Raw genomic sequence first — 26,091 nt, forward strand, 5'->3', positions numbered from 1 at the left:
TAGAATTGAGGAAAACTGAACTCAATACTGAAGTCTGCAATAGAGCGTGGAAAGTAAACTAGAGAGCAGGAACTTGGAGGAAGAGGTGGAAACTCATTTAGGAGTCAAACATTCCCTTGAAATTTTAGGTCTTTTTATGGAGACTTTGCTTTCTAGCCCTTCCCATTGGGTCTAAACTCCTTCAAAAAGGAGCTTCACTTTAGGTTGCTACCCCAGGTGCAGATCAGCTCTGGAAGATGGAAGGCATGCTTTCTTGGATCGCTCTACTATCTGGGACTCTTGGGTTAGAATTGGAAAATAGGTAGCCAAGTCCTTAGGTGTTCAGGGTCGCTAGGGGGACTGGGTTCTAGGTAGGGGGTGGAATCTGAAGATGTCACTAACTTAGTTTTTAATGTTATTAGATATGGCTGCTTATGGGAAATATGGGTATCTAGAAATAGTATTGTGAGACCAAAAGATGGTACCTCAAGGAAAAGCACCCTAATGAAACATTTGTGGCCTTCACTGAGAATCCCCAGGGGACCAGACCAGTGGTCAAGGTGTGGACTGGCAAGTATGTGTTGGAAAGGTTGGCCCCTAAAGGATGCACCACTGAAGCTATGATGATTGCATGCATGCAGCTGTGTCTTGGAGCCTATCCTCATTTGTGTGGGAAGATGATCGACAGGATATGTTATGTAAGCTAATGAGTTGGAATAGTCTCTAGCTCATAGTCTTTGGCCCATGGTATTTTTGGTACCTTTTGTACAGTTTCTCCATACTAATATTATAAGTTTTGAAATTTGGTGCGGGTTGGAAGTTATGGAAGCACCCTTGCGTTCAAGTCGCCGCCGCGTTAAAATAAGTGCACTAGCGACTCTACCACTGCAAGTTGCAAAGGCTATAATTCAAATCACGCCTTTTTTTTTGAAAAAAAAAAAGTTGCAAAGGCATCAAACTCCCAGGCAGTGGCGCGGGCAAGTTGCCCCCTAAATTTCGCCAGGCGGTTGGGTGCTTGGCCAAGTTGGTTCGTGTACGAGAGTGTGTGAGTGCGCTGTAGAATAATCCAGAGCTGGTCCGTGCAGTATGCAATGCGCAGTGTACTCAGCACCGGCAGCCCTCCCCTATAAGTCACACGGGATGGGAGGGATGGGATCAACGGCATATAGAGAAAGGGGGGGCGCCTTTTAATGTGAGCCGATGATTAGCTTTTAATCTCGGGAGGTCGGACGCTGACTGGGTGGGCGCCCGCCTGAGTGGGAAAAGGGAAGATTTGAAGATGACGAACAGAGGCTACGGGGGAGGGGAGACGAGATGAGAGCGCGAGCGCGAGCTACTAGCTATGGCTGCCCAACAGCGGCAAAAGAGCAAGCGGATATTCTCCATCACCATGGAGTTTGTGCAGCACGCCGTCTGCGCCTCGAAGGAGAAACGCATCTCAGGTTTGCCAACATTGTTTGGGCCAATTTCAAATCGCTGTATTCCCTCGTATTTTATTGCACCCGCTATGCCTGTAGGAGTGGATTGGATGCAGAAATCGTGCATCCAATCCCGCCCCTTAAGATACATTAATCTGTGCAGACTGCTTGGTGGTTTGAATTCGGCAATGGAAACATTAATCCATGCCTAACTTCGTCTAGGTTTCAGCTGGAAGTTGCGTCTAATTGAGCTGTGAAAATTCTTAGTTTTGGCAGAATCTGATTTGGGTTGTTTATGTGGGAGGCCAGGATTTCCATTGGTGCAGATGAAAATCATTGATTTCTTTAAGATTCGGAGGCCATTTCAATCGATTTAAGGTTGGTTTTCCAGATATGCTAGATTTAATCAATGCATTTCAATCAGAGGTGGGTTTTCGAGATGGGCCTAGATGCATTTCAATCACTGATATGGGTTTTCCAGATGGGTGAAGTAGCAAGCTCAAATGTGAATTTTTTTTTTAATTTTTTCGGGCTAAGCTGCAGGCGGGAAGAAGCGCAGAAGGGCAGGGTCAAGCTTGTGTGTGAAGAAAAAAAGCAGGAGGCTGCTTCCTTTCACACCTTCAAGTGACGCCTCAAGGAGGCTAGAGCAGATGGCTTCACTTGCGACCGCCATGACCATCTCAGGGGTGGAGTACAGCGATAACCTGACTTACATTGCCGGACTCGCCCCCCGCAATCGGCCAATGATCCCAGCCTTGAGAAAGGTGGAATGCAGGTAATATATTTCATGGGCTCCATCGTGATTTGATCTTATGCCTCCTTTCGGCCTGCAAATTGGCTCTTAAACCCTGTATGAATTGATCTAATCCCTCCTTTTTTCTGCTAATATCCTCCTGTTCTGAATTCATTCCTGGCTCTATGCACCTTATGTTTGCGCGTGTTTCATTGTTATCATACTGCTATTTTTGCTATTCTACTGTGTTTCTTGTGATCTGAGCTAAAACCTCTGCTGCTTATGATCATTCAATTTTGGGCCCTTGATTGTCTGCTGTCCTGATTCTTTCTTGCTTCTGCAAATTAAACTCTTACTTGACCTATATGTATTGTTTTGCAAACTAAAACTCTTACTTAAGCTTTATGTATTGTTTTGCTGAAATTGTACATATATTGTCCCTTAAACGATTCCAGATCATGAGCAAAGATGACAAAGCTGCATTTGATCTCTGCAAGGAGATGTGTAGCAGGGGTGCTTGCCCTCCCTTAATGTTGGCTTATGATCCTCGAGAAGGGTAATGGACTTGTCATCAAGGGCAACAGAATTAAGCTTTGGGTTAGAAGAAGTCAAACTTTGTCGTCTGATGGAGGGTGACCTCTTTTCATGCAGGTTTGTGGTTGAAGCAGATGCCCCCATCAAGGATTTAACCATTGTAGCTGAGTATACCGGGGATGTAGACTACATGTGCAACAGAGAGAATGATGAAGGTGATAGTATCATGGGCTTGCTTTTTGCTGAATGCTCCACCAACGACCTCGTGATTTGCCCGGACAAAAGGGGTAACATTGCTCGATTTGTGTCCGGCATCAACAATCATACTCAGTAAGCAATGCCCATCTCACTTGTCTAGGTTTAAGTAAATATGTCCAAAAGTGATACAAGCTCAAATGTTAAAATCTTAGCCACTGTCCCTTGATGTGCACTAGAGTTGGGTTCATGTTACAGAGATGGAAGGAAGAAACAGAACCTGAGATGTGTGAGGTTCAACACAGATGGGGAGGCTCATGCTCTGCTCATTGCAATCAGAGACATACCCAAGGGTGAGAGGCTCTACTACGACTACAACGGTTATCAGCATGACTATCCAACAGAGCATTTTGTGTGAAATGGTGGGCAATAGGTTGCAGGCTAGCATTGCAAAATGCCTGTATACTTGAAACTTGACACAATCATTAGCCTAAACAATGATGTTTACTCTCTTTTTAGATGTTAATCTTCTTCCCAACCTCTCTACATGCTTGGCAAGCATTTTATCTCATGGTTTCCTCTTAAAACCATGTCCTTCTTGATTTATGTTGTTGTTTCGATGAAGTAATGTTTATGTTTATGCTTAGGTTTATGCATAAACTAATTTTAATATTAAAAGTGAAATTTTGATCATTCTCATTTCATAGAAAATGTGGGGGAGCTATGGTAAAATTTTATCATTAGAAAATGAAGGTTTATACATAAATTAATTTTTATATTAAAAGTGAATTTTGAGCATTCTCATTTCATAGAAAATGTGGAGAAGCTATGGTAAAATTTTATCATTAGAAAAAAAAGGTTTATGCAGAAATTAATTTTTATGTTAAATGAGAGGAAGCTATGGCAAAATTTTATCATTAGAAAATGAAGGTTTATGCATAAATTAATTTATATATTAAAAGTGAATTTTGAGCATTCTCATTTCATAGAAAATGTGAGGAAGCTATGGCAAAATTTTATCATTAGAAAATGAAGGTTTATGCATAAATTAATTTTTATATTAAAAGTAGAATTTTGAGCATTCTTATTTCATAGCAAATGCGGGGAAGCTATGGCAAATTTTTATCATTAGAAAATGAAGGTTTATGCACAAATTAATTTTTATATTAAAATTTTTTTTTGAGCATTCTCATTTCATAGAAAATGCAGGGAAGCTATGGCAAGAAAATGAATTCCCGACATGGAGGAGGAAAGACTCGTATAAATTACCTCAAAGAAATGTTCAATTGGTTCTACAGATATACTTTTGGGCGAAAACTATCAATGGAAAAGACTTGTACGAGTGATTTAGCAAAGGTAGCATGAAATCAAGCCAAAATGAGGAAATCACTAAATTATGATTATGATTATGGTCTCAAATATGGTTATGGTCTCAAATATGGTTATGTTGTTGGTCTCAAGTATGGTTATGGTTATGATCAAATATGGTTATGGTTATGGATACTTTGCTTGCATAGGTCTTGTTTAATTATGATTATGGGCTCTCTACAACTATGATTACGATCCCCCTATGACTATGGTTTTGTTTACTTATGATTATGGTCTCTTTAGGACTATGATTATGGTCTAGTGAGGATTATGGTCTTTCTGGTTAGGGTAATAAGTGTGCACATGGTTTTGGTTATGGTCTATAAGTATTAAACTTGGTTCTAGTTTTGATGACTGTTCTCTGTGAAAACTAATCTCGGGATCCCGAGTTTAGTTTTTCCAGAGCCTTAATGTTGTGCTCTGGAAAAATTAATCTCGGGATCCCGAGATTAATTTTTCCAGAGAATAGCCTTGAACAACATTTAGGCTCTGGAAAAATTAATCTCGGGATCCATTTAGGCTCTGGAAAAATTAATCTCGGGATCCCGAGATTAATTTTTCCAGAGCCTAAATGTTGTTCAAGGCTATTCTCTGGAAAAATTAATCTCGGGATCCCGAGATTAATTTTGCCAGAGTCTTAATGTTGTTTAAGGCTATTCTCTGGAAAAATTAATCTCGGGATCCCGAGATTAATTTTTCCAGAACCACTATAATGCTCATGGCTATTCTCTGGAACAATTAATCTCGGGATCCCGAGATTAAGTTTTCCAGAGAACAGTCATCAAAACCAGGTCTTGTTTAATACTTATAGACCCTAAACCAAAACCAGTTGTAGAGAGGTCATAATCATAATTAAACAAGACCTATGCAAGCAAAGTACCCTAACCAACGATGAATTAAACTTGTAACCTTTGTAATAGAATTGAAATTAGTAGAGAGACAAAAGATGCACATATAACTTTAAAATTGAGATCAAGTCAAATATATGTTTAGATGAAATCCAAAATTTGAGGTACATGTCCAGTGTACATGAGTATGATTCTAAATTGAGATGCCCTGATTTGTTGCAATTGTGCAACATTAGAACTTAATATGAATATTCTCTCTTCATCTTTGGAAGACCCATACTGACATGAAGAAATGATACCCATAAAACTATCATTATCATTACATACTTGAATAGATTTTCCAAGAAGACACTTCTCTGCTCCTTCACTAACATGTCTCCTAGACAAAGGTAGTAATGCATGGCAGGTATGGCATGAGAAGATAGCTATAGGATCCACCAATAGTGTTTTGGTGCAGCAATGTGGACACCATATGCGAGGAAATCTATCAAAACGAACTCGACTTCTACCACGTTGATGCCTTTTTCGAAGAACACCACTTTGGCATGTTGGCTTTTTTGGTTGACTTGAAGAGGCTACAACATCCATAGTAATCACATCATCATCTTCATTGCGTGGTTTTCCGTGGCCAAGACGCGTTTGAGTCACATGCGCTTGAATAAGTCGGACATTTCCTCGAGCTGGCATGTTGATTTTCCCTGGTGTCATCACGGATAAGAGTAGATCCTCAGTAGCCCTCAATTGTGCTAGAGCAGCTTTCATCTCCCTTGGATCTTTTGTAGGCGCTACTTGCTCAATTGTGGAGAGGATTTCTTTAAGCTTTCCAATATGCTTGGACAATTCCTCTATTGTCACATGGTCATGTGTATCATGACACGTTGCAGTATTGACATCATCAACCACTTCAAAAGGGTTTTCATCTCCATTATCCACTGTAGGAAGCAATTGCTGTAATTCTGGAAAATGTTGTAATACTATCAAGCGAATACCATAAATGTGCTTGCATTGGGAGCTCCAATCAGGACAATCACAGTAGTTGCTTTGCAAATTCACATGGTACCATAAGCTCGGAGTAGAGACACTTTGAATCTTGAACAATAATGACATAGAGTTAACTACCTCCACACATGATGGATTGTCCTTGAATCTCTGTAATAATTGCTCTCCGGCATGCAATCTTGAGGTATGTCTTTTTGAGGAGCCACGGGTTGAAAATCGACCTGAGTCAGCTGCATAATAAATAAGAAATGGCTTAATGTATGTAAATCATAACATTCAACTCCATGCTTTTGACTAAATAGATGGGACTTCGATATCAACGACTCACCTATTTCTTGCTTTTGCCTAAAGAACCTTGTTAATGTTCCACCCATGCGGTTGCCAGTCTTTGAATCACCGATGAGCGCATGTAGTAGCTCGACAATTGATCGATTAATACGAGCTTCTAGAAGAGTGTATTTGATATATTGCCATAATCTTTCAATCAAATTTGTTGTATCAACATTGCCATAGTTGAACATTCGTCCAAATTTTGGCCACCGTGTTTTCCACATGCAATTAGGTCCGCACCAACCATTTGTGACATATCGAAGCACATTAGGATGAGATGAATACCTTCGCAGGAGATCTTGGTAGCGTCCCTCAAAATCTTCTATGGTAGCACATTGCATTAAATTAGACATCAAAGAATAAATTTCATTTCGCTTCTCTTTTGGGACCTGGATATCAAAATGGGTTAGGATAAGTAAGTATTACTTCAACAAACTCCAAAGAAGAGCGACGAAAGTTGTGCTTGCATACTTGTGGAAGTAGATTCTCCACCCATGCCTTCTTTGCATGAAACCAACAAAGTAGCACATGACATGCAATTTGTCTTGGAATCCCATTATCATCGAGAATCCAAGAGTGAGGATCTTCATTTACAGCTTGGGTTATAGCCTCAAGTTCTTGTTGGCATTTATCAATAACCAAAGCACTAGGCCTTACACTACCCATCCTTTGCATAATTATTTTTAGTGTCATCTCTAGAGCAATGACCTCATGATGAGACCCTGGATCACATGAACACATCATAAACCATATTGGCATGCCAACACCAAGTTGATTTGGTATTACTGCAGCAAATAAAGGCAATCCATAAATGTTGGTTTTGAAAGTACTATCAATTGCCCATGCATTATTGTGAGAAAATCGAATAGCCATTTGTAACATCCAATCATCTTGAATGATAAGTATGAAAGGCCTTTCTTTGATCTTCTCTGCATGGGGATTATATGGTTGACAGTAAACCACCTACACATTTAGAAACGAAGCGAACTTGATGATAGTTTCGGTATCAATGACTATATTGGATTTAAATATAATAATACTTTCGGTATCAATGACTATATTGGATTTAAATATAATAATAGTTAGTGGTACCTTATTTTGTTGCTGTAGAGCCAAAGCCTCCATGAACATTGATGTCCAATCATCAGTTGACACATTAGCTGCAATGTATTCAATTTAGAGAATATCCAAAAACATTATGACAAAGGTTGTAAACTGTAGGGAGAAGATAGTACCTTGGTGACGGACTTGATATGACAACATGGCAATTTCTTGAGGAATCATGAAAAACCTATAGATTTTGCAATCCAAAAGAGAAGCCTTTTCCATATGGAGTCGCTGTTTAGATAATGATATTTGAGAAACATGTCTAGAGCTTCCCACATCAAACAAATCTTGAATGCAGCACTCAATCACTGATGGATGAACTGGAAGGTGATATAAATCACTTCTTGTGCCCGGTGTGTGACCGTTATGTGATGGATATACAAATAAATGAACATCTTCCATCCCTTCTATATACTCCACTTGCACTTTGAATGTGCAACCACATTTCTTGGATGTTCGCAGGCGCTTTTGCTTTCCACTTCTTCTTGGCTTGCCTCCTCTATGACAAATGTAGTCTACCATGGTCTTAGAAGAACCATATGTCTTTGTTGATCTCACCATTATTAATCTAGCATTGTACTCAATCATTATACTCTTTAACTGCTCCTGTACCTTAAATTTAGTAGTGCTTATTACTTTTGAAAGATCCTGAGATTGTGGAACGGTATTACATTTAGGGCGTTTACATCCGCATGCATTGATAAACTCTTTAATGTAGGATTGGGGAATTCCATGCTTTTGAATACCAATGTACCATGTTGACTTGATTTTGTCTATTGTATCACTGAGACTGCGGTGAGCACTATCACTTTCACTTTGATGTGCTCCAACAACAATACTCTCCCAATCCTCAATACATGAGATCCTCAGATTAGGCGTGTCTTTTAGACAAAGACAATGACTATTGTCTTCCTTAGTTCTAAGGACCAACGCATCTTTCAATCTTCGCCACTTTTTCAAATCAAGCAATGGACTACAAACCTTGAGATCTTCTAATGATAGGGAAACATCATGCTGTAATGCTCTTATCATTAATTCATACGTACTTCTATTAAAATATAAATAAGTTTGAGATACATGTGCAAGTGGATCGACCCAATTTTTTTGATAAGAGTCATGCCCATGGTGGGTGTCATTATGAGGACCCTCATCATTTGACACACTCTCATGTTCGTTTAGGGTGTCATTTAACCCAAGCTCTTCATCACTAAAATCCTCACTAGATTCATTCGAAGTGTTGTCATCACTACTCTCCTCTTCAAATACATAATCCATTGTTGCATTTATGTAAACAGAACAACGAATGCTATTTAGTGAAGTACCTTATGAGTATGTAGATATACCACCATAATGGGCCTCTTAGCTTCTTGTAAGAACCCTACAACAAACATGAAGAAGAATGAAGGAGAAAAAAAGAAAAGCGCAATAGGAAACTTTTTCCTGTAAAAATTAATCTCGGGATCCCGAGATTATGGGATCCCGAGATTAGTTTGGTAGTTCGTGGCATTTACTCCATAGGTCTTGGCATTAAATTCCACCAAATATTCTTTAAGAGAATGAAATCTTTTCTGAATGCTCAGCCTTTAATGATTGTGTGTACCCTTTCGCCGCCTTTTCAACCCGATATTCAAAACTTAAAAATTAATCTCGGGATCCCGAGATTAATTTTTATCCCGAGATTAATTTTTCCAGGATCAACGGACGAAATCAAGCGACGGGGTTGTCTTTTGGTGGGCGCCCTTGATCCCATGCCTTAGACCCCGTGTAAGATAAAGCTGAGGACCGGCAGCTACGTGAAGCACGTCGCAAACCGTAAGCTATTAAGAGGGTGGTGCTGGGCCACACGTGCCAGCCTCGCCATTAGTGATCACCTTCGTGACGGAGATGGGAGTTCTTTCCCTTCTAGTTTTTCCCGTGACGCGTCCTCCCCCTCCTCAAAACCGGAGATCTTGCGATTCTCATCTATCTATTACAAGGAGGAGTCCTCACCCCTTTGTATGAGAGTGTGAGTGCGCTCACCCCTTTGTATGAGAGTGTGAGTGCGCTGTAGAACAATCCAGAGCCGGCCCGTGCACTGCAATGCGCAGTGTACTCGAAGCACGTCGGAAACCGTAAGCTATTAAGAGCGTGGAAACCGCCGTAAGGTTATTAAGAGGGTGGTGCTGGGCCACACGTGCCAGCCTCGCCATTAATGATCACCTTCGTGACGGAGCTAGGAGTTCCTTCCCTTCTTGTATTTTCCGTGCAAAACCGGAAATCTTGCGATTCTCATAGAAATAAAACACACGACCTGCTCTTTTTTTTAAAATATAAACAGAAATATAAATTAAATAAAAAACATATATGTATATATGTGTATACATGTGTGTGTTTTTATTTATATTTATAAGTACATACATACATATGTATGTATGTATATGTATATATATATGTGTGTGTGTGTGTTTCGACGTGTGTATGATATATCTATCTATATATTTAAAAGTGACCATGGCTTATCACCCATCTTCGCACATTAAAATTTAATCAAAATTAATGAAATTATGTTGATGTTTGTATTTATATTTTTAAATACATGTATATATGTATAAGTATATGTGTCTATGTATAGGTACATGTATCTAAAACATAATATTATTGATACTATATATTTACATATGTGTATGTGTGCGTGAGAGAGAGAGAGAGAGAGAGTGTGTGTGTTTGTGTGTGTGTGTGTGTGTGTGTGTGAGAGAGAGAGAGAGAGAGAGCGCTTCTATGTGTGGGAGAGTGTAAGAAGAGAGAGGGAGTGTGGGCATGTGTGTGTGTGTGAGCGAGAGAGAGAGAGAGAGTGTGTGTGTGTGTGTGTGTGTGTGAGAGAGAGAGAGAGAGAGAACAGGTGTGTATATGTGTGTGCAAATGAGAGAGAGAGAGAGAGTTTCAACATTTGAGAGTGTGTACGTGACAGAGAGAGGGAGAGGGCCATGTGCATGTGCATTTGTGTGTGTGTGAGAGAGAGAGAGAGATACAGAGAGAGAGATGGTTGTAGAGAGGGAATAGTTCTTTTCTGGAACCTTGGTCGGCCCCGTAGCAATGCGCGGGTTCAATACTAGTAGAAATAAAACACACGACCTACTCTTTTTTTAACACTCCGTGCAGCCTGCTGCGCTTAAACCCTCGCACTTGCAAGATCAGCCAAGCCAAAATGACGTCGTCCTGCACCACTATTTTCCAAGCAGCTGCTGCAGCCGTCAATATGGCTCCTCCCTTTAATCTGTTGGTTGATCCTGCGCCTGCGAAAAACCGACCATCATCAAAAAGAAAGGAGGAGAGAAGATAAGTGTTTGGGGGTTTCTTTCCCACACGCGTAGATGCATTGGTGTTCACAATTAGTTATCACCATCAAACCATTTACTCATTGAATGGGTTATATATATATATATATATATATAATACATTAGAAAGCAAATTGCCCACCCTTCCCCCCTCCTCTTTACACACACACACACACATATATATCTAATATTATGTGCATGTGTAAGAGAGAGAATATACACACACACACATATATATATTATGTGCATGTGTAAGAGAGAGAATATACGTACACACACGTATATATATTATGTATGTATGTGTATCTATAGGTATGTAAGCATGTATATATAAATAGATTTATATGTATATCGACGCACACACATGTATGTTCATGCACACATATACACAAGCACATGATACGTGCACACACGCATACAAACACATATACACACTCGCATGCATGGACACACGTGCAACACATAGAGATATGTACACTTGCACACATACACACATGTGTATACATGCACATAAACACATAAATACACTCACATACATAAGTACATGTGTACACACATGGACGTGCACACACTCACACACACATATGCACCTGCATATGTGCACACACATAGATGTACACACGAGTGTATCCACATGCTCACACACACGTACATGTAGACACTCGCTATGGATACACATAAATAAAAATATACACACCATGTACACACACACACACACAATAATATACACTAACACATACACACAATTAAGACACTTGCACGATAAATGCACACGTGAAAACATTACACAATCACACATACGTGTGTATGTGCACACACAATCACACACATATCTATGCAAAAGAGAAGACAAAAGACATTGTATATAAGATACACTTATTTAAGAGTGAACACACCTCATTATGTATCTCCACGTATTAAAATTTAATATTAATTAAAAATATATATGTATATGTGTTTATTTATTTTACAAATATACATGTATATATAGATATACGTCTCTAAATATAATAAAACATAATATTATAAATAATATATATTTACATGTGTGTGTGTGTGTGAGCGAGAGAGAGAGAGAGAGAGAGAGTGCACATGTGCATGAGAAAGAAGTGTGTTTATGTGTGTGCATGAATGTATGTAAGAGAGAGAGAGAGAGAGAGAGAGAGAGAGAGTTTCTATATGTGGGAGAGTGTGTATGAGAAGAGAGATAGCGCGCACGCACGCATGTATGTGTGTGTGAGAGAGTGGAGGAGAAAGAGAGAGAGAGAGAGAGAGAGAGAGAGAGAGAGAGAGAGAATTTCTACATAGGAGATAGTTTGTATGGGAGAAGAGAGTATGTGTTTGCATTAGTGTATGTATAGTGTGTACATGTGTGTGTGTGTATGTGTGTGTGTGAGAGAGAGAGAGAGAGAGAGAGTGAGTGAGTGAAAGAGAGAGTGTGTGTATATGCATGCATGTGCGTACATCTGCATCTATGTGTAAAATGTGCTTGAGAGAGAGTGAGATGGGGCAGACCTGGAGAGAGAGATGTAACTAGGGAGTGGATGAAAAGAGAGAGAAAGAGAGCGAGAGAGAATAAAAAGTAGGCTTTAATAAAAGTTGGTTCGTGTATGAGTGCGCTGTAGCACAATCTAGAGCTGGCCCGTGCAGTGTACTCAGCACCGTCAGGTACGTCAAGCACGTCGGAATTTGGAAACCGTAAGGGATTAAGAGGGTGGTGCTGGGCCACCCGTGCCAGCCTCGCCATTAATGATCTCACCTTCGTGACGGAGCTAGGAGTGCTTTCCCTTCTAGTTTTTTACCGTAACCCGTCCTCCCCCTCCTCAAAACAGGAAATCTTGCGATTCTCATAGAAATAAAACACACGACCTGCTCTTTTTTTAACACTCCCTGCAGCCTGCCGCGCTCACTTGCAAGATCGGCCAAGCCAAAATGACGTCGTCCCGCACCACTATTTCCCAAGCAGCTGCAGCCGCCGATATGGCTCCTCCCCTTTATCTGTTGGTTGATGATCCTGCGCCTGCGGAAAACCGACCATCATCGGGGCCGCTGTCCGCCACCCAGGGCCGCGCCACCAACCCCATCAGTCGAATCGAGAAGCCCATCAACCGCCGGCTCACTTTCTCCAAGCGCCGCAACAGACTACGAAAGGAGGATTACGAGCTCTCCGCCCTCTTCGATGCGGAGGTGGACGTCGCCGCCACTGGAAAGCTCTTCGAGTTCGCCAGCTCCAGGTAAATTCTCCATTGTATCGTGAATTAAAGCTTTAGAAACCAATATTTGGAATCTCAAGATTAGATGAAATTAGCTTTGGAGAGTAAAAATAAACGGCTTTCTCCTTTCTCCCTTAATAAGCCCCAAGGAAAGCTGCTATCTCTTGTTAAAAATAATATTTTCCAGTGACTATGAAAATGTTTGCATAGCCATAAATTTGCACATCACGTGTCCTTGCTCAAGGTTCGTGAACTCGTGGAGTTTATCAAGATTTTATTGATGAGTAATCTCACTCAAAATATAAATATTGGGCCTTAATTTGCGTCTTGATTTTCAGAAGTCTAAGGAGTGGAAAGCTACATATTCAGTTTTTTCAATTAAAAGGGAATTGCTTTGTTTTGATAGCTTGATATAATTTGAAATGTGATTGTAAGCTTCAATGTGATGAGCTATTCTCATCAAGTCATGCGTTCATTAAAACTTTGGTCATTATAAGCAAAACACTTGCATAAGAATATGTAGTATATTGCCAATGAGGTGACTTGCATAAGAATATGTAGTATATTGCCAATGAGGTGATAGCTCAACTGGTGAAGGTGTTTGCCTAGGACCAAGAGGTCCTAGGCTCAAAACCTCCCTTTTGCTTCCTCGGTGGACCTACGGGTGGATAAATAAGGACCTACGGGCAGCTGCCTATGGGCAGTGAAATTTGGTAACTATGGGATGATCTTGCGCCAAAGGCCACTTGAAAAAGAAAGAAAGAATAGGTCTAGTATATTATCATTTCTTTGGTCTTGCAACATTAACCTTGACGACAACACTTCAATACAAATATGTAGCATATTGCAAAGGCACATGAGCTATAAGAACTAGAGTACAAAATGATGTGATGCGTATGAAAAAATTCTCTCTTCAGAATGGTGATATTATGAGTTGTGATTTTAAACTCATATGATTAAGTTGATCAAAATGTATTATCATTTCTTTGATCTTGCAATACTAACCTTGACGAAAACACTTCAATACAAATATGTAGCATACTGCAAAGGCACATGAGCTATAAGAACTAGAGTACAAAATGATGTGATGTGTATGAAAAAATTGTATCTCTTCAAAATGGTGATATTATGAGTTGTGATTTTAAACTCATATGATTAAGTTGATCAAAATGTAATTTGTAATACTCATGATGTCATGCATTCATTAAGAATCAAAATCTTGAACATAAAGAGTTAAGGGGTTGCTTAAAATCGTAGATAATATTGACATAAATCTTAAAAGAAGGAATCATGTATTATCATTATCATAGGAAATATTTTGTCCACAATTAATTTGACCTTAAAACATTGACAATAAGTAAACACTTCTATAAGAACCTGTAGGACAGTAGACAGTTGTGTGAGCTGTAGAAACCAACATGGAAAATTTTGTGACATGTAGTATATCTTGCAAGAAAATGTTCTTGAGATCATTACTATAATGTTTGCATTTTCTTTATCCTATCAAGATTATTATCCTATTGTGTGTTCTTTTACTTGAATTTCTTTGCATGTTCTAGATGAAATTTAAAATTAAAGTGATCTCAATGAGAATTCTTATCATATATAGTTTCTATATTCGACCAAAATACTATGTAACATAGTTTTGCATTTCATTGTATGGATCAATAATTATCTTTGTAAATTAAATAAAGAAGAAAAGTAACCATGAAGATCAGAACCTCATTTTTTCACCTACCATAGATCTTTCAAAGAGAATTAAAAAGTACGAATAGATGTTTACTAAGGTAAGACTAAGTAAATAAATCGAGAAAATACTGCCATTATCTCACCATTTTTTCATAACAAAAAAAGTGAGACTTCACGGTACACAAAACATGTCTATGTTATGGGCTACCACACCTCCAAGAGGAAACTCAATGCATTTACCTTAGGGAAGAACAATAGAACACAACTGTCATAGGGCACTTACCAATGTTTCGAACTTGTGTCCCTTGAGGTCTTCAAGCTCACTTGAGAAGCTCGAATCCTCCAAGCTCCACCTCCTCGCTTTCACCGTAGAGTTGCTCACACCACCACACAAGGGAATCACTCTCTCTCACTTCTCAATACAACCATGCAACATGTAAGTCTTGATTAAGGAGGATGATAATAACAATTAGCATTAAATGAAAACATAATAATACTACAGATGATTGAAAATAGAGACCACACATTGCATTGATTTGATGTCTTTTTAAATAGGCAGAGATACACGCATTAGCTTGGCTGCTTTAATGATGATTAAGTACTAACCTTTTTCATAATTATCTCCATGATTATCTCCACTGCTTGCTTGATTGGGAGCCAAGAATATCTCGAATGTAGGCGTGTAGCCAAGAATATCTCCAATGTAAGGTGTGTCTTTTGTGGTACATCTATGAGCTTTAACAAGAGTAAAAGGGCCAAGACTAATGCCTCAATAACCTTTGAGATTTGAACTACACCAAGAGGATGTTAATGTGTGCATGTGATGGAGCATATCCAACACCCTCCTTGATCCATACATGGAACATGAAAACATAATGCAATAGCATAGCTCCTATGAGCATAGCTCTACATAAAAATACATGAGTTCGAGGAATTTTCTAATCATAGTGCATTCCTCCAAAGCCCCATCATCACTCCATGAAACATAGTCCCTCATGTGCACTATCATGAGTTAGGCATAGAGATCCAACACTCCCATCAATCTCTCCTTTCCCAATAGATAGTGCTTGAACTTCTCGATCAAGTAGATAATCCCCAATGACTCCTTTTTTGCGATAGAGTAGTTACTTCTGGCTTAGATAATCTCTTGCTTGGATAGTTAATTGGTATGAACCAACCTTATGCATCAAAGCACTACAAATGGAAAATCAAAGGCATCAACAAATATGTGGAATATCAGATCAAAGTTCGGTTGTTGGAGGATGGATGTTGATGATGACAGTTTCCTCTTGAGATTTCGGAATGCCTCCGTATAAGATCCTGACTAGACATATTTTGCATCTTTCACCATCAGGTTATGCAGGAGTATTTTCACATTTTCTAGGAACCTCATGGATATTCTATGTCACTTTATTAGTCCAAGGAATCCGGCAAGTTCTTTGGCATTCTTGGGCAGCTGTTGTAAGATCCCTGTTCCCACCGCGCAACGGATTCGGGGTACTGGCAGCGGAAGTAACGCTTCTCGCGCGGGACAGGGGTCCCACACTCGGGGCCTCGCCCACGGATATCCGGATAAGAGACTAATCCGTCGGTTGTTTCAAAACCGAACCCAGAAAAACTTTCTTAACCGGAAGCACGGGCGATTCCACCAGGATAACTTTTTACTCTAACGTAGTCAAGATCATTTCTGATCGAGATGATCCAATTACATCTATAAGATACTTAGTCAGTTCAAGGAAGAAACTTGCACTCGGATCATTGGGATCAACGCTTTTTTTCCCATTCAAGAGGCACAGCCGTTGATTTCTATCCATAGAACAGTTACTGTCCGGGATTTTTTTTTTTCTATCGTAAAAACAAAAGTTTGAGTCTCGATTTACGGATCCATCAGTCCAGCCTAACCCCATCCAATCCCATGGGTTAGCCAACCGCCCAACCACTGTAGTGATGGGATCCAATTAAAAATTTGGTTAGGTTTTGTCCCGGGTACCAAGGAAAAGAGTTCCAAGGCCCCCTAGCCGGATGTTCATGCAAAATAAAACTAGTCACACCACTCACACACCCAATATGAAATTGCCTTTTTCAACCAGATTCAACCAGTTTAAAACAGTCCTTTAATAAAACCATAGTATCATTGATCACCATCTTCCAATTTATCCAATTGATTCTTAATTTCCCATCATTCCTTCATCAGAGTATCTATGGCATCATTGGCAACTAGAACGCTCAGGAGCCGTTTCGATAGTTCTTAGCCCATAATACTTGGCAATATAATCACTTAACAAGATGGACTCTCGTTGAAGATCAGCAAGATCAACCAACAGATCCATATAAGGAGCCATGGACTCATCCATTGAAGACCAGCAAGGTCAATCAACCAGATCCATGCTCGATTTCAGAAAACAACTCCAACTCTGTTCCAATATCTTCCTCGACGCACGCGTGGGTATCCTAGGCGACCCAGAGCCCGAGCACCGTATGGTCAGCACCCTCTAGGATCCTTCGCAGGTAACCTAGCGCTTCACGCATAGGCCGCTTCCTTGGCCCCTCATCCACCGTACTACCGGAAGCTCACCATTTTAATCGCACCGAGGCTGGTCAAGACCTCGGCCGACCTTGCTACGCGAGACGTCCTTCATTGACTCCCCGTCAGCAGTTGCAACTTTCTCATCACGACCTTAATCACAAGACGGTCAAAATGCTCCCCCAGCATTCTTGACATAAAACAATCATTTACAAACAGCATTTACAAACAGTTTACAATACAATTTCTATTTTAACTTTCATTTTTCCACATTATCCCTCCTCAATCTACATTACTTATTCCATATTCCATTTATATGTATACTCATCCCATCACATCATTTCCATCTCATCACTTCCGATTCCCTCACATCACAATCGTATATTCACATCCATACATCCACAACTATATGCGTACATTCACATCTACATGCATACATCTACATCCCTATGCATACATCCACATCCACATTCACATTCACCTCCATACATCTACATCTACATGCATACATCCACTCCACATTCACATCCACATCTATACATCTATATCTACATGCATACATCCACCTCTACATCCACATCTACGTCTATACACCTACATCTACATGCATACATCCACATCTCCATTCACATCTATATCTATACATCTACATCTACATGTATACATCCACATCTCCATTCCCATCTACATCTATACATCTACATCTACATGTATACATCCACATCTCTATTCACATCTACATCTACATATATACATCCACATCTCCATTCTCATCTACATCTATACATCTACATCTTCATGCATCCACCCACCTCCACATCCACATCTACATCTACATGTATACATCCACATCTCTATTCACATCTACATCTATACATCTACATCTACATGTATACATCCACATCTCCATTCTCACCTACACCTATACATCTACATCTACATGCATCCACCCACCTCCACATCCACATCTACATCTATACATCTACATCTACATGCATACATCCACCTCCACATTCACACTCACATCCATACCTCTACATCTACATGCAAACATCCATATCTCCATGCATAATAATATTATTTTAATTAATCTAGGATGATAGTTCCTAGGATATGGTAGGAAGTCCTCTTTTTATGCTTTGAATGAATTTATTTTATGCGTGATTTCTATAAAAATTTTGCCATAACTCCGCTACTATGACTGATAAATCTCAATTTTTTTTCTAAGGGATAAAGCTTATCATTAAGGAAATAATTAGAATGGTCTCTAATTGGATCATCAATCCATAATGGTCTCTAATTGGATCATTAAGAAAACAATTAGAATGGTCTCTAATTGGATCATCAATCCATAATGGATTGAATCATCAATGTGCATAAACTAAAAGCATAGCAAAAAGCCATTAATTTGGCCTCAAGCATAGCTTAATCTTGGATTAAGGAAAGGCTTTATGAAAAGCTTCATTTGGATTGAGAATGGGTCATGAGTATGACCATTTCTTGAGTGAGAGAGAGAAATTACATAAAAACCATTAGAATTTAAACATAAATGGAAATTAACTTCTATAGCATTTATTAAATTATGTAACTCTTCACTACTATTCACCAATTAACTTCAATAGCATTTAAAAAACCATACCAATTAAACTTTTCAAGCTTGAGAGGGGTTGAGAAGAGAGAATCATTGAGAAATTATAGAAAAGATCAAAATTCAATATACTTACCTTATGATTTGCTTGATTCTTTATTCACGGTAGAGGCCCCCAACCAATCAATTGGTTTAGTATGTTGATGTAGCCACCAATGGGGATTGAAGAAAGAGAGAAGTGTCAAAAACTAGTGAATTATTAAAGAATTCACAGTTCTTGGCTTAGGTGGAGTAGAGTAACAAGGCATAAGACTCTATATGCTTTGGCTTAGGTGGAGTAGAGTAACAAGGCATAAGACTCTATATGCTTTGGCTTAGGTGGAGTAGAGTAACAAGGCCTAAGACTCTATATGCTTTGGCTTAGGTGGAGTAGAGTAACAAAGCATAAGAGACTATATATTTTGGCTTAGGTGGAGTAGAGTAACAAAGCATAAGAGACTATATATTTTGGCTTAGGTGGAGTAGAGTAACAAAGCATAAGAGACTATATTTTTTTCAACAAGGGGAGGCTTCTATTTATAGGAAAATTTGAGCTCCTAACCAAACAAACTGATTCTAGAATTTTCCAAGTCAGTTTGGTCACTTTTTGATCATTTTTAGGTCAATTAAGCTAACTTTTTGGAACTAGACTTGAATGAGGAGAGAGGAGAGATGAAATATTTTAATTTTTATGAGTTTAAAACTCATTCAAGCATGTGAAATATGCACCTCCTTTAAAGAATTCCCCTTCCTTACATATGTGTCAAAATTGTATTGCTCATAGTTTTTTACTAATAAACCTTATACATTTTCAACTCTTCATCTTATGTGAAATATGCACCTCCTTTAAAGAACTCCTCTTCCTTACATATGTGTCATAGTTTTTTTACTAATAAGCCTTGTACATTTTCAACTCTTCATCTTATGTGAAATATGCACCTCCTTTAAAGAACTCCCCTTCCTTACATATGTGTTTATTTACTAATAAACCTTGTACATTTTCAACTCTTCATCTTATGTGAAATATGCACCTCCTTTAAAGAACTCCCCTTCCTTACATATGTGTCATAATGGAATCATTTTAATATTGCTCATAGTTTTTTACTAATAAACCTTGTACATTTTCAACTCTTCATCTTATGTGAGCATTTAAGGGACTTCCCTTCCTTACATATGTGTCATAATAAAATGATTATTCCCAAAATATCTCATATTTTTAATATTGCTCATAGTTTTTTACTAATAAACCTTGTACATTTTCAACTCTTCACCTCATGTGAGCATTTACTCATTTTTGGGTATTTTCTTTTTACAATTTGGATTTATCTCCTCCCTACACATGGATTGATGCTATTGGCTCATAGAAACCTTAATTGGACCATAGTCTAAAGATTTCTGAAAATCTAGACCCTTAGGCTAAGGTTCTTTATACCTATTTTCAATTAATTTCAATTGCACATTGGAAAATTCTTTTTAAATTTCTGCTTCAGGGAAACTCATCTGAATTATAAGAGATATTTTTCTATCCAAAAATATTCAAAATCTGAATATTCTCTCTCTAGAATATTTTCTCTCTCTAGGTTAAAACAGTCACAAACAAGATCTCTTATATTTCAGAAAAGGAATTGATTACAGGAGAATATACTAGACATCAAAAAGGGGGTTGGGGGAGGAATCTTACATTCTACCCCACTTAAAAAAACGCGAGATGTCCTCATCTCGCAACTTGGAATAATTTCGCAAGATGCACGAATATGAGACTTAGAGAAAAATTTGAATCACGATTAACCACCAAGAAAAGTCTTAAAGAGAGCAAGATTCAAAATAAGAACAAGATTTAAACTTTATTCATTCACGGGACTTATACAGTAAAGATAGAAGAACTCTTTATACTTCCATAAGCCCGTCCATCATATGGTCACAAAAGCAGTCCTCACAAGCTGCACAAGTATAGGGTAACTCATCTATGGGAATGATTCTGCTGGTTATTGTGCCGCACCTATCTCAGTGGTATGAGGTGATCTAACAAAAGGACCTCTGAGAGGCAAGCCAAAAACGGGGTAAAGGCATATCTTCTCATGAGGAAGAAAACATGCCAGTAAGAAGACCCGCTCAGAAAACCCAAGATGCCTTGATCTCATGACACAGTAGTATCGGGGACCCAAACCCAAAGCTTCAATAACCATGGCCAAGCGGACATTGTTACGAAAGTGTTGCTGACCCCAGGGTGTTACCCTAGTTATGTTTTGATAGGTCCGCCATTTGGTCTGCGCTACAGAAGTTCCTAGGTGAGAAAAAAAGTGAGCGCTCATACTGTTCTATAAAGTCTTTCTTCACAGACTCTCTTGCGTCTTGAAGGTGAGAAATCATCAGGGATAAAACTAATTCCTGTTGCCAAGCCATGAAGGAGATTAAGAAAGAAAGGAGATTGATGGGAGTAAGATTACTGTGAGCGACAAGTAAAAGTTACGACTTATATAAAGGAAGGAGCTAGCGTAACCTAGAAGCCAACGGTAACTTACCACTGAAGTTTTACCGTCTTTCCATGATTTGTGTTTGACACATTTTTCTATAGAAGGTATTAAGAATTTTGAGATGAGGAGATAAAAGAAACTTGTAGGCTAAGTCACCTACTTTCATTGAATTCAGATATAAGGATCACAATATCTGGGGGATAACTTCTTATACTCCCCAAGAGATAAAGAACTTCATTTGGGCCATACTCGAATGAAAACCAAAACCTTGGTATCCAAAACATCGATTCTCACTTCTAAACTCATTGTTCTAAATCCTTAAAATCTGCGTGACTCCTGAGAAGTATTTGAGGAAAAGGGTATTCCTTTTTTAAACAAAAACTTTCTTTTATTTTAGAGAGGGAATAATTATAAGATCCGAAAGGGAGATTCTTACACCTATATACCTCGAAGGCTGGGGAGGAATCTTACATCCTACCCCACTTAAAAAGTGCGAGATGTCCTCATCTCGCAAGGTAGAGGACAGCTCTTTTTCTTAAGATCCAATTTTATTCTGGGTTCCTTATATTCTAGTCAACCCAACAGAACACTGGGGTAAATATCCCTTATATAGAACTCATCATTAAATAACAATTCATTCAGATTATATCATTCATATCTTTAACATGATAATGGTCCATTAGACCGAAAAGTTTCCTTTGGAACATTCCTCCACACGGAAATTTCAGTCAAGCAAGTTCTCAATTTGACATCCCTTAACTTGATCTACCGGTCAAGTATTAACAGTAGCAATCTGACAGCACAATCCACTAATCTCATAGTGATTTGCTGAATTCGTTATCATCATTCTAGTTATGAATATCATCACAGGGACTCGTCCCATTCCCCCTCATTGTGGTTTCATTATATTTCAACTAATTTTTAAAAAATCAACATTTTTCAATCAGCATTTTCAATCAGAATCCAAATCAATTCATTCATTCTCAAACAGAATTAAAAATCATATCAATCACATTCGAAATCATCATCTAGATAGCATTAACGCTTATAATTTCAAGTCTTAGATTTACTCGTATATACTGTCAGTAAAGAGCTGCAGTATACTCTCGGTATATACGGGTAGTCACGGCCCTTGGAATTATAAGGTAAATACTATCATGTCTAGGCCTCAAGCAAGTCAGGGTTTCTATATAATTGCGGTACTTCCATCTGAAGACCCAATTACCAAAATTACGAATATCAAATTGTATGAATTATATCACACAATTATAACCTTTTTGTGTTTCTTGATAAATTTTTAACATATTTGTCTTCTCAGTTGATCTTTATTAACCAAATGCTCTGATACCAACTGTAAGATCCCTGTTCCCACCGAGCAACGGATTCGGGGTACTGGCAGCGGAAGTAACGCTTCTCGCACGGGACAGGGGTCCCACACTCGGGGCCTCGCTCACGGATATCCGGATAAGAGACTAATCCGTCGGTTGTTCCAAAACCGAACCCGGAAAAACTTTCTTAACCGGAAGCACGGGCGATTCCACCAGGATAACTTTTTACTCTAACGTAGTCAAGATCATTTCTGATCGAGATGATCCAATTACATCTATAAGATACTTAGTCAGTTCAAGGAAGAAACTTGCACTTGGATCATTGGGATCAACGCTTTTTTTCCCATTCAAGAGGCACAGCCGTTGATTCCTATCCATAGAACAGTTACTGTCCGGGATTTTTTTTTTTTCTATCGTAAAAACAAAAGTTTGAGTCTCGATTTACGGATCCATCAGTCCAGCCTAACCCCATCCAATCCCATGGGTTAGCCAACCGCCCAACCACTGTAGTGATGGGATCCAATTAAAAATTTGGTTAGGTTTTGTCCCGGGTACCAAGGAAAAGAGTTCCAAGGTCCCCTAGCCGGATGTTCATGCAAAATAAAACTAGTCACACCACTCACACACCCAATATGAAATTGTCTTTTTCAACCAGATTCAACCAGTTTAAAACAGTCCTTTAATAAAACCATAGTATCATTGATCACCATCTTCCAATTTATCCAATTGATTCTTAATTTCCCATCATTCCTTCATCAGAGTATCTATGGCATCATTGGCAACTAGAACGCTCAGGAGCCGTTTCGATAGTTCCTAGCCCATAATACTTGGCAATATAATCACTTAACAAGATGGACTCTCGTTGAAGATCAGCAAGATCAACCAACAGATCCATATAAGGAGCCATGGACTCATCCATTGAAGACCAGCAAGGTCAATCAACCAGATCCATGCTCGATTTCAGAAAACAACTCCAACTCTGTTCCAATATCTTCCTCGACGCACGCGTGGGTATCCTAGGCGACCCAGAGCCCGAGCACCGTATGGTCAGCACCCTCTAGGATCCTTCGCAGGTAACCTAGCGCTTCACGCATAGGCCGCTTCCTTGGCCTCTCATCCACCGTACCGGAAGCTCACCATTTTAATCGCACCGAGGCTGGTCAAGACCTCGGCCGACCTTGCTACGCGAGACGTCCTTCATTGACTCCCCGTCAGCAGTTGCAACTTTCTCATCACGACCTTAATCACAAGACGGTCAAAATGCTCCCCCAGCATTCTTGACATAAAACAATCATTTACAAACAGCATTTACAAACAGTTTACAATACAATTTCTATTTTAACTTTCATTTTTCCACATTATCCCTCCTCAATCTACATTACTTATTCCATATTCCATTTATATGTATACTCATCCCATCACATCATTTTCATCTCATCACTTCCGATTCCCTCACATCACAATCGTATATTCACATCCATACATCCACAACTATATGCGTACATTCACATTTACATGCATACATCTACATCCCTATGCATACATCCACATCCACATTCACATTCACCTCCATACATCTACATCTACATGCATACATCCACTCCACATTCACATCCACATCTATACATCTATATCTACATGCATACATCCACCTCTACATCCACATCTACGTCTATACACCTACATCTACATGCATACATCCACATCTCCATTCACATCTATATCTATACATCTACATCTACATGTATACATCCACATCTCCATTCCCATCTACATCTATACATCTATATCTACATGTATACATCCACATCTCTATTCACATCTACATCTACATATATACATCCACATCTCCATTCTCATCTACATCTATACATCTACATCTTCATGCATCCACCCACCTCCACATCCACATCTACATCTATATGTATACATCCACATCTCTATTCACATCTACATCTATACATCTACATCTACATGTATACATCCACATCTCCATTCTCACCTACACCTATACATGTACATCTACATGCATCCACCCACCTCCACATCCACATCTACATCTATACATCTACATCTACATGCATACATCCACCTCCACATTCACACTCACATCCATACCTCTACATCTACATGCAAACATCCATATCTCCATGCATAATAATATTCTTTTAATTAATCTAGGATGATAGTTCCTAGGATATGGTAGGAAGTCCTCTTTTTATGCTTTGAATGAATTTATTTTATGCGTGATTTCTATAAAACTTTTGCCATAACTCCGCTACTATGACTGATAAATCTCAATTTTTTTTCTAAGGGATAAAGCTTATCATTAAGGAAATAATTAGAATGGTCTCTAATTGGATCATCAATCCATAATGGTCTCTAATTGGATCATTAAGAAAACAATTAGAATGGTCTCTAATTAGGTGGAGTAGAGTAACAAGGCCTAAGACTCTATATGCTTTGGCTTAGGTGGAGTAGAGTAACAAGGCATAAGACTCTATATGCTTTGGCTTAGGTGGAGTAGAGTAACAAGGCCTAAGACTCTATATGCTTTGGCTTAGGTGGAGTGGAGTAACAAGGCATAAGACTCTATATGCTTTGGCTTAGGTGGAGTAGAGTAACAAAGCATAAGAGACTATATATTTTGGCTTAGGTGGAGTAGAGTAACAAAGCATAAGAGACTATATATTTTGGCTTAGGTGGAGTAGAGTAACAAAGCATAAGAGACTATATTTTTTTCAACAAGGGGAGGCTTCTATTTATAGGAAAATTTGAGCTCCTAACCAAACAAACTGATTCTAGAATTTTTCAAGTCAGTTTGGTCACTTTTTGACCATTTTTAGGTCAATTAAGCTAACTTTTTGGAACTAGACTTGAATGAGGAGAGAGGAGAGATGAAATATCTTAATTTTTATGAGTTTAAAACTCATTCAAGCATGTGAAATATGCACCTCCTTTAAAGAATTCCCCTTCCTTACATATGTGTCAAAATTGTATTGTTCATAGTTTTTTACTAATAAACCTTGTACATTTTCAACTCTTCATCTTATGTGAAATATGCACCTCCTTTAAAGAACTCCTCTTCCTTACATATGTGTCATAGTTTTTTTACTAATAAGCCTTGTACATTTTCAACTCTTCATCTTATGTGAAATATGCACCTCCTTTAAAGAACTCCCCTTCCTTACATATGTGTTTATTTACTAATAAACCTTGTACATTTTCAACTCTTCATCTTATGTGAAATATGCACCTCCTTTAAAGAACTCCCCTTCCTTACATATGTGTCATAATGGAATCATTTTAATATTGCTCATAGTTTTTTACTAATAAACCTTGTACATTTTCAACTCTTCATCTTATGTGAGCATTTAAGGGACTCCCCTTCCTTACATATGTGTCATAATA

The 26,091-nt window shown here is 38.7% G+C and overlaps 2 protein-coding genes and 1 pseudogene across 2 annotated transcripts in view; 2 read left to right on the top strand and 1 right to left on the bottom strand.

Moving 5' to 3' along the window:
• The first annotated feature begins 1,321 nt into the window (after nucleotides 1-1,321).
• LOC147626682 (putative Histone-lysine N-methyltransferase ATXR5) lies at nucleotides 1,322-3,339 on the top strand (annotated as a pseudogene).
• Nucleotides 3,340-5,216: 1,877 nt separating this feature from the next.
• LOC147626683 (uncharacterized) lies at nucleotides 5,217-8,702 on the bottom strand. Its single transcript, XM_086816854.1, has 4 exons — nucleotides 7,497-8,702; nucleotides 6,876-7,367; nucleotides 6,403-6,793; nucleotides 5,217-6,304 (listed from the first exon to the last, which is right to left on the bottom strand). The coding sequence occupies exons 1-4, from the start codon at nucleotides 7,533-7,535 to the stop codon at nucleotides 5,217-5,219; spliced, it is 2,010 nt and encodes a 669-aa protein (XP_086672980.1). The 5' UTR covers nucleotides 7,536-8,702.
• A 3,896-nt stretch (nucleotides 8,703-12,598) lies between these two features.
• Nucleotides 12,599-26,091, top strand: part of LOC147626684 (MADS-box transcription factor 23-like) — a 40,360-nt gene continuing 26,867 nt past the window's right edge. The window contains exon 1 of the mRNA XM_086816855.1: nucleotides 12,599-13,059. Within this exon, the coding sequence (XP_086672981.1) occupies nucleotides 12,758-13,059 (302 nt within the window). The 5' untranslated portion in view covers nucleotides 12,599-12,757. The remainder of the gene's footprint in view (nucleotides 13,060-26,091) is intronic.

Source organism: Cibotium barometz, chromosome 22 (assembly GCF_041138505.1).
Source record: "Cibotium barometz isolate CiBa-2024 chromosome 22, ASM4113850v1, whole genome shotgun sequence".
Lineage (NCBI taxonomy): Eukaryota > Viridiplantae > Streptophyta > Polypodiopsida > Cyatheales > Cibotiaceae > Cibotium > Cibotium barometz.